The following is a 9,199-nucleotide window of genomic DNA, read 5'->3' as shown; positions in this document are numbered from 1 at the left end:
TTTTAGCAAGGGGTTAGGTTTGTGTCCGTCCCATTTAATAAAATCTCTAACCCATTGCATTAAGTCTGGGAATATTTTAGGCTGTCACGTGGTTAATTCTTGGGAAAGAGCTTCACTCCTTCAGTTTACCGCCGTAACATAAACAACAACATCCACATAGAGATTGCAGATTTAGATTGCTACTTTCTAGAACCACTTCACCCATTCCCGAAGGGTTTCTCTATGATCTTAAACCACATAGTTGAGATCCTGGATAGTGTTGTTTTTGAGGATGAAGATGATAAAATGCTGAGCAAATTCATTCTCCATCTGATTGAAAGTCTAAATGGATCCGACAAGCATCTTCTTATACCAATAGAATGCTACTTCCTTAAAAGTGGTTGGGAAGGTGTGACACATAATGATATTAGTGCCAATAGTGGTTTCTAGTGCTCTTTTGAAATTCTTGACGTGTGTCGTTAGAGGATATGTGTTACCTTAAAAGTGGTTGGGTAGATGCGACACATAATGATATTAGTTAGGGATGGCAACATGTAGTGTACCCGCGGGTACCCGACACTACCCGACCCTAATGGGACTACCCGTACCCTATATAAAAGGGTATGTGAAGAGTATAAGATCAAAATAATTACCCGTTAGGGTAATGGGACGGGTATGGGAATACCCTCCAGGGTACCCGGTACCCGTTACCCGTCATAATTCTTTTATATATTAAGAAAATTATTGTTTTTTAGATGTAATATTTGAGATTTTAAACCCCAACTTTTTGTTTTACAACCATTGAGTGATACCACTAAGCTATTTATTCTTATTGATTAAGGTTCAATTGTTCAATTTTTAGATAAATGATTTATTAAATTTATACTTTATTAAATTTGTAATATTTTTTATTTTATTTATTGATTCTTAACGGGTAAGGGTACCCGTGGGTACCCGCGAATTTAATGGGAAGGGTATGGGATGCAAAAATATACCCGGTAGGGTAATGGGACGGGTAATTAAAAAATAAACGGGTAAGAGTTTGAGATTAGCACTACCCGCGGGTACCATACCCGTTGCCATCCCTAATATTAGTCCATGTCGTAACTTATCGTAGATTCTTTGGATTATATGTGTTAGCTTCCGATTGATGAACACATTTTAGATAGTCAATGATATTACCGAACTGGGATTCCTTAATCCCATCCGTGGTTTAAAGGTCCTGCTCCGAAGAGAATTCAAAGACCATTCCCCTGGTCTATGTATCTTGAGGATGTTTATTCCTGTTTAGTTTGATCCGACGATTTTCCTTGCTCCAAACTTCTCTGTAGGCTTAGGATGAGAACACATGGATCTTGATATTATTTGAATAATATCAGGTATGATAACTTAATTATGAGAAAATTCGTTTGATATGACCCGTTTGATACAATTATCGTTTTTGTTTTATTTATATCGTATATAGCCATGTGAAATAGGCGGGATGGAAACACGGGTAAACACATTTCTAGGGTCGGTGACGCGGAAAATAATTGGATGCGTCAAAGCTTATAGTACTATAATTATGTTATTTGTTAGAGACTAGAAAATGGGCTCGAACTATAGTAGTTGGGCTGGATCCTCTTATTATAGGCCCATTTAGACAAGATAGATGGAAACACGGGATTTTATCCATAAGCTTTCTTCTCCTCTGCTTACATTTTAGGATCGTCTTCCTCCCCAATTTTTTTTTCTTCCCCTTTGTAACAATGGCGTCCTCTTCTCTTTCCACTTATTCTCCAGTTAGTTCTTCTCTACGAAAAATTAGTAGTAATAGCAATGCCAGTAATGTTAACATTAACCTAAACCTCTCCTCTTCATTTTTAGCTTCTCCCATTAGCTTATCTTCAAGCCCCAAGTTTTCTCCTCGATTTTTCGACACCAAAACCTCCCTTCCTTATCCCTCATCGAGAAGGCGTCTTTCAGTTATCGCAATGGCTCCTCCAAAGCCATCTGGAAAGGCCAAGAAAGGCAAGTAGTTGCTTCACAAAGCCCCCAATTCGAATTTGTTTTTCTCTTTTGTCTGAATTCTGTGATTTTCAATTGTGGTGCAGTGACTGGACTTATAAAATTGGCTCTGGAGGCAGGGAAGGCAACCCCTGCACCTCCTGTTGGGCCAGCCCTTGGTGCTAAGGGTGTGAATATTATGGCTTTCTGTAAGGATTACAATGCCAAAACAGCTGATAAAGCCGGCTATATCATTCCTGTTGAAATTACAGTCTATGATGTTAGTTCATTCAATCAATCCTTGCCTTTTGTTTTGATGGGTTTTCTGTTTGTAATTTTGATGTGATGTTATTTTCAGGATAGAAGCTTCACTTTCATTTTGAAGACACCACCTGCCTCTGTTCTACTACTTAAGGCTGCAGGTATGCTTGTGTTATAATGTTACTCACCAGCTGTTTGATGTTTTTCCCACAAGAGTATTTGTGCCATTCGATCTTTGTTTACTTGCCTGATGACCTTTGTTTGTTAATCCTCTTAGATTTTATTGTAAAATGTTGCATCCTTCCATCTTAATTAGCAATCAGGAATGGTTATAGACCACCTGATAATTAAATTCATTTGTGGTTTTGGGTCTATAAGTCCATTTACTTCTTAGTTTGTATTTAGTACCCAAATTCTATTAATTAAATTGCTGGCACTATGTGGAACATAGGGTTTTTGTTTGTGCTGAGCTTGAAATTGATAGATAACAGCACAGTGATTAACCCCTTTGAACGTTCTGTTCAAATATGCTGATAGAGGCAGAGACTCTTCCTTGTTTTCTTGTGTTATCCTTGAGTTGATTTCTGAATTTTATATCCATATTCTTATTGACATTATGAGGCCTGGCTTGGTGGCTTTTGTGGATTGCACCTATAATCAATCAATGATATGATTGTGTGCTGAAGCCAATTGTGGAAGCAGATTCCAAAAACTTTTTCCCTCAAATGCATACGCTTATTCGTTCTCACAATATCTTTTCCTTGCTAAGTTGAATTCCTTTTGAGCTGTTTGCCAATCAAATCACACACAAAAGAGCCAAAGTCCTTATCATGGGAAGGCACACTATGCATGTAATCTGAGTGAAACGTAGGATTAGTTTGTGCAGCTCTTGTTGAATGAATTCAAGTAGAATTTATGGTATCCAGTGTGAAAATGGATCCTTTTGCTCATGCAATTTTCTATACCTTTTATATTTGTCCTATTGGCCTATCGCAATCAAAGTATTACTGTAAACAAAGCCCTAATTTGCCCCAAAAGCTACTTCGAAGAGGGGGGATTACCTCACACTTATAAATGACTTATTACGTTTATTGCTAGCTAATGTGGGATACTTAACGCACTCCTCTCACGTCCAAAACCGTTTGAAGCATGACCCAAATATTAATAGGTGACTCAACATTGATTACAAGTATTTGGTACCATGTAAACAAAGACCTAACTCACCCTAAATTTAAGATGATGTCAGAGCCTCCTAGTCCATTGTTGAGACACCCATTGTTTAGCCACCCGCAAATGTTAGGCCTGCAAACTTCACACTCTAGATGTCCAGCCCTGGACATTAGAGGTGTGTGTTACGAATCCCACATTGGCTAGCTATAAAGGTAACGGATTATTTACAAGTGTGAGACAATTCTCCCTCTTGAAGGTGCCTTTTGGAGTGAGTTAGGCCGAAGTTTATGAATTATACATGCCAATCATAATGAACATAGAATTTGGGAATGGTTTATCTACCATGTTGAACAGTGGATAGTTATGCAAGAAAGCATTCAATATCGGCCATTGTTATATAATTATTCGTTTTGTTGATTGATTAGGAGTGGAGAAAGGATCCAAAGATCCCCAACTGGAGAAGGTGGGAAAGATCACAATTGAGCAGTTGCGTACAATAGCTGCTGAAAAGCTACCGGACTTGAATTGCAGCACAATCGAGTCAGCAATGAGAATCATAGCTGGCACAGCTGCTAACATGGGTATTGATATTGATCCTCCTGTTCTTGAACCCAAAAAGAAGGAAGTCTTGTTGTAATCCTGTCAATTTTGTTCTTCTGATTTTTCAAGTTTATGAAAATGTATAATATTTTTCAAATGTATGAACCCTTATTCCTTCTAATATTTATTTTTTGAGTATAGATCTTTGTAAGTTGATCTTCCCCATTTAATTAATGTTTTGTTGAATAAACGTGTTAATTACATCTATGATCCAACAACTATTAGAAATGGAACAAAAATGTCATAAATCTTAAATTTTTAACGAGAAAGCCCTCACCGTTTAATTTTCATTTCACACGTAATGATCCTTTTATCCAGTAACTAGCAAATGCATTCGCCGTGAATGGTCAGCTTCGAATAGTCAATTATTGAGGGCTCTGCAACAACAAATTCTATAAGTTCTTGTCAAAGAAAGCTTTATGAATTAATTATGAGCCAAAACATCCTAGTTGACTTTTAGAGGCAATTCCTGCAGAAGAAGCTTCCTTAATTCATCAAATAGAACTGTTTAACTTTGGGTATATTAACACAATTCCAAACTCAAAAAGACTTCTATGTTTCCTTGTTTTACCAGAAAAAAGTGTTTATCTTGCAGCATAAGTTAGACCATTGCTTTAAGTTCATAGCTAGCTTCAACTGAAGGTCTCCAGTCCCCTATACAAAGCTTATTGATCTTCAATTACCACAACGTCTAAGGTAAGTGATTGTAAACTCAAAAAAGAAAACTTTTTTTATCTTTTTCCAACCATTGATGAGAATTCTAAAGTCAATCCCTTTTAACCTCTCTGTTTATTTCTGGTATTATTTGACATTGTCTGCAGAAAAACCCAAATAAATGTTTCATTTTCCACGTCTAAAACTTTGACTATTTTGCAAAAGAACACATCCTTGGTTGCCTAAAGTCATTTTGATAATTCCCCAGTTTCAAAGTTATGATCTTTGGTGTCTTTCTTTATAGGAAGAAGGAAATGATCAAGGCAACACCAGTTTATGCTTTGTTGGTGAATTTTCTACTTCTTTTCTATGGCCAAAGCTCGTCGGAGGCTGCGAGTAATGTGTGTACATATTAAGGACTCTCTCTTCTTGATCTCCATGCTTATTTTGATTAGCGAAATATCGAAACTGGGTGCTCATAAATTCGTATTTGAATGTAACAGGTTCATATTGTTTATCTGGGAGAGAGGCAGCACCATGATCCCGAGCTGATTACGGATTCACATCATGAAATGCTTGCCAATATTGTGGGAAGGTATAGCAAATATTTTTGCACATATATATAAATTTCGGATAAAATGCTCAATTCAATTTCATGCTGCAGCAAGGAGTTAGCCTCAGAATTGATGGTGTACAGCTACAGACACGGCTTCTCCGGTTTTGCAGCTAAGCTGACCGAGGCCCAGGCTAAAAATCTTGCTGGTAATCTCTTCGTATAGCGTACGGCTTCTTTGTTCATATATACTATTCGTTTTTGTGATGTTTTGTTTTGCAATATAACAGAATTACCGGGTGTTGTTAGAGTTATACCGAATACACTTCACAAGCTACAAACAACAAGGAGTTGGGACTTCTTAGGCCTCCCTGCTAGGTCTCCTGCTAATGCTCTTCAAAAGAGCAGCATGGGTGATGGAGTTATCGTCGGAGTTTTGGACACAGGAATATGGCCGGAGTCTAAAGCATTCGGTGATGAAGGACTTGGACCGATACCATCAAGGTGGAAAGGTGTTTGTAAATCTGGAGGGAGTTTTAATGCTAAAGATAACTGCAACAAGAAAGTAATTGGTGCCTATTGGTACGTCGATGGGTTCGAAGCTGAGTATGGAGAGAAGTTAAATACATCCGGAGGGCTCGAGTTTTTATCTGCAAGAGATGCGAATGGACATGGAACACACACTGCTAGCACTGCAGCTGGTGCGGTTGTTGCCAATGTTAGTTACAAAGGTCTTGGTCATGGGACTATAAGAGGCGGAGCACCCCTAGCTCGATTGGCGATATACAAGGTTTGTTGGAATGTGCTTGGAGGACAATGCTCATCTGCTGACATATTGAAGGCTTTTGATCAAGCCATACACGATGGGGTTGATGTGTTGTCGATTTCGATTGGGGCTTCAATTCCTTTATTTTCGGAGATTGATGAACGAGATGGCATAGCTACTGGTTCCTTTCATGCTGTAGCTAGAGGCATCACAGTAGTTTGTGGAGCTTCAAATGGTGGTCCTTCAGCTCAGACTGTGCAGAACACCGCACCTTGGATCTTGACCGTTGCTGCTAGTACCATGGATCGAGCATTTCCCACACCGATAACACTTGGGAACAATATTACTTTCCTGGTTTGTGTAAAAAACTCAATCCAGATTTATATTTTGCTTAAGTTGCTAATTTGTGCATAAAACTTTCAGGGCGAAGCTACATTTGCTGGAAAGGAAATTGGTTTTACAGGTTTGGTTTACCCCCAGGCGCCCGGGTTGGACCCTAATGCTGCAGGGTACTCCCATTCCATCTATTAAGTTGCATTTTGTTTGTTGTAAGCAAAGCAAATGAGAACATAATTCGTAATCTGTCTCGTGTGTTTGCAGTGTTTGCGAATCTCTATCGCTTAATGACACATTAGTGAACGGAAAAGTAGTGCTCTGCTTCACCTCGATGGCTCGTAGGGCTGCAGTAACAACTGCTGCACAAGCTGTAAGAGCAGCAGGAGGAGTTGGGTTGATTGTTGCCAAAAATCCCAATGATGCACTCTATCCTTGCAGAGGCGACTTTCCGTGCATTGAAGTAGACTACGAGATTGGGACACGGATACTCTTCTACATCCGCTCGACAACGTAACGTCAACTCTTGTTACAATTTATTATTACAGCTTGACTTGTTTTTCCCTTAATTTATGTTTATTTCATAGGTCTCCTGCTGTCAAATTGAGCCCTTCCAAAACAATAGTAGGCAAGCCAGTTTTACCAAAGGTAGCATATTTCTCGTCGAGAGGGCCTAATTCACTTGCTCCCGCCATTCTCAAGCCAGACATTACTGCACCCGGGGTCAACATACTAGCTGCTACTTCACCTCTCGGTTCATTCAACGATGGCGGATACGTAATGCATTCAGGCACATCAATGTCAACTCCTCACATAGCAGGCATCGTAGCACTCATCAAAGCGTCACACCCCGATTGGTCGCCAGCAGCCATTAAGTCCGTGCTTGTCACAACTGGTATATATATATATATATATATATCCAACTACCCTTTATATTACACTACACTTTTTCAGACAGGAGCATGATTTTCGGGCTTATCAATAATGCAGCATGGCAGAACTATCCTGCGGTGAGGGGTCATCCGATATTCGCAGAAGGATCTCCTATAAAGCTAGCTGATCCATTCGATTACGGAGGAGGCATTGTGAACCCGAATGGAGCAATCAATCCGGGTCTCATCTACGACATGGGTACATCAGATTACGTGCAGTACCTATGTGCTATGGGTTACAATGGAAATAGCATTTCAACATTAGCAGGAAACAGCACAGTTTGCCCTAGCAAAGAGGCATCAATTTTGGACTTAAATCTACCTTCCATAACCATTCCTCATCTGAGAAATTCAGTTACAGTGAGCAGAAGAGTGAAAAATGTTGGAAACTCAACCTCCATTTACAGAGCAACAATTGTGGCTCCATTTGGGATTGATGTATCAGTAAATCCAAATGTTTTGACATTCAATGGTGAAACTAAGGAAATTGGATTCAGTGTGAGATTTAGAGCTAATGATATGGTGAATACTGGGTTTTATTTTGGTAGTCTTTCATGGAGTGATGGGTTACACATTGTGAAGATTCCATTGTCTGTTAGAACTGAGTTGTTACAGCTTTTCATTAATCAAAGTTAGTTCTTATCTTTGAATCAGACAACATTTTCATTTGAGATTGTTTCAATTCATTCATTTTTCGGGTAAATCATATATATGGTTGCTGAAATTTGAAGTCCGTTTCACAAAAGACCATTTTCTTTCTATAAAATTATTGAACTTTTCGTATTCAATTTCAATAAAGCCATTTAGGCCGATTTTTGTATAAAAATTCGCTTGTATATCTCAACTAAATGCCACGTTGAATAAAAATGTGATTTTTTTAGCATAGGATGCGCCTTCAATAATTTTTATGAAAGAGACTTCAAACTTTAATGACTGTGAATGTATTTAGCTCCAATAATTTTTGAGATTCTCATTGATTAATTTTCTGATTTTCCAATTTAATACACTGAGCTATTACTTATTTATAAATGCCCATATTAAGACCTTAATAAGAAAAGTCAGTTTTAAACATAAAATCCAATTAATAAAATATTTTTTATTTCATCTACATTTGAAATTTACATTAAAATTTGAGAGTTGTTTTTTCTAATGTTTGATGCGAATAAAGAGAAATTAAAAAAACATTATTTCGAACACTAAAAAATACTTCCTCCAATATGAAATTGATATCTATTTTAGATTTTTTTCAAAGTCTAAAAACCACATCTATTTTAGATTGGTGAATATTATTTCACACTCAAATGAAATGAATAACACTACTTTAATTGAATTAGAGGTTTATAACTAACTAATTTAACATGCATAAATTTAATGTGTGCAATTATAATTAATGGAGCTCAATATCTCAAATTAAAAGAGTAAAGATTTGAATCACCTTCCGCACGTGTTTCAAGAAGGTAATCAGACAACTAACTGGATGAAATTTTTTGAAGGTTCTTATGCTCTAGGTCACCATACTCCAGAACATTCTTCTTAAAGATCGACAAGATCGGGAAATAATTGTGAGTTAGTTTTTGTTTTCTTTTTAGTTTTCTTTCTGTTTAATGCCTTCCTCTGTTAATTTTTTTTGAATCACCAAATTAAAAAAAAAATGCTCTTTTTCCTAATTGGTATAGTGAAAATCAAATAAATATTTCCATTTGTATTTGAGGAAAGACGAATATTACAATATCTATTTGTTGAAAAAAATAAATTACTTCCTGATTCTGTAATCAATTGGACACGTTTCTTTCGTTTTGAATAATTAATTCTTCTATTTTTGTTTTGTTTTTATTATTATTCGTATAAGTATTAGAATCAATTTGAGAAAAAAAAACATTGGATAAATAGTTTTCCTTGCAAGCAAACTGATTTCCCAAATAAACAAGTACTAAAATATACAAATTTTTTTTTTTTGATTTTTTC

General features: G+C 37.1%; 2 protein-coding genes across 3 annotated transcripts; both read left to right on the top strand.

Annotated features, from left to right (window-relative positions):
* The first annotated feature begins 1,658 nt into the window (after window positions 1-1,658).
* Window positions 1,659-4,134, top strand: LOC136210912 (large ribosomal subunit protein uL11c). The gene is made up of 4 exons (XM_066002374.1): window positions 1,659-1,989; window positions 2,073-2,245; window positions 2,324-2,387; window positions 3,822-4,134. Exons 1-4 carry the CDS (start codon window positions 1,728-1,730, stop codon window positions 4,031-4,033), a joined length of 711 nt encoding a protein of 236 aa, XP_065858446.1. The 5' UTR covers window positions 1,659-1,727; the 3' UTR covers window positions 4,034-4,134.
* Window positions 4,135-4,428: 294 nt separating this feature from the next.
* Window positions 4,429-8,039, top strand: LOC136210911 (subtilisin-like protease SBT3.6). 2 transcript variants are annotated; one of them, XM_066002373.1, is made up of 9 exons: window positions 4,429-4,692; window positions 4,955-5,051; window positions 5,154-5,245; window positions 5,315-5,412; window positions 5,494-6,323; window positions 6,393-6,478; window positions 6,570-6,815; window positions 6,890-7,197; window positions 7,293-8,039. In XM_066002373.1, exons 2-9 carry the CDS (start codon window positions 4,965-4,967, stop codon window positions 7,868-7,870), a joined length of 2,325 nt encoding a protein of 774 aa, XP_065858445.1. In that variant the 5' UTR covers window positions 4,429-4,692; window positions 4,955-4,964; the 3' UTR covers window positions 7,871-8,039. The 2 variants fall into 2 exon arrangements, with proteins under 2 accessions (XP_065858445.1, XP_065858444.1); XM_066002372.1 differs by lacking the exon at window positions 4,429-4,692 and having other exon boundaries at window positions 4,723-5,051.
* Window positions 8,040-9,199: the final 1,160 nt, after the last annotated feature.

Source organism: Euphorbia lathyris, chromosome 1 (genome assembly GCF_963576675.1).
Source record: "Euphorbia lathyris chromosome 1, ddEupLath1.1, whole genome shotgun sequence".
In the NCBI taxonomy this organism is placed as follows: Eukaryota; Viridiplantae; Streptophyta; class Magnoliopsida; order Malpighiales; family Euphorbiaceae; genus Euphorbia; species Euphorbia lathyris.
The sequence above is the reverse complement of the archived record's forward strand: the minus strand, read 5'-3'. Positions and strand labels throughout refer to the sequence as shown.

What these genes read in the sequence shown, in the direction of transcription:
- LOC136210912 (XM_066002374.1), top strand. Translation starts at nt 1,728, where the DNA reads ATGGCGTCCTCTTCTCTTTCCACTTATTCTCCAGTTAGTTCTTCTCTA. An exon ending in ATCTGGAAAGGCCAAGAAAG is followed by an intron (nt 1,990 to 2,072) that starts GCAAGTAGTTGC and finishes ATTGTGGTGCAG; the next exon opens with TGACTGGACTTATAAAATTG. An exon ending in TTGAAATTACAGTCTATGAT is followed by an intron (nt 2,246 to 2,323) that starts GTTAGTTCATTC and finishes TGTTATTTTCAG; the next exon opens with GATAGAAGCTTCACTTTCAT.
- LOC136210911 (XM_066002372.1), top strand. Translation starts at nt 4,929, where the DNA reads ATGATCTTTGGTGTCTTTCTTTATAGGAAGAAGGAAATGATCAAGGCA. An exon ending in CCAGGCTAAAAATCTTGCTG is followed by an intron (nt 5,413 to 5,493) that starts GTAATCTCTTCG and finishes GCAATATAACAG; the next exon opens with AATTACCGGGTGTTGTTAGA. An exon ending in TTCTACATCCGCTCGACAAC is followed by an intron (nt 6,816 to 6,889) that starts GTAACGTCAACT and finishes TTTATTTCATAG; the next exon opens with GTCTCCTGCTGTCAAATTGA.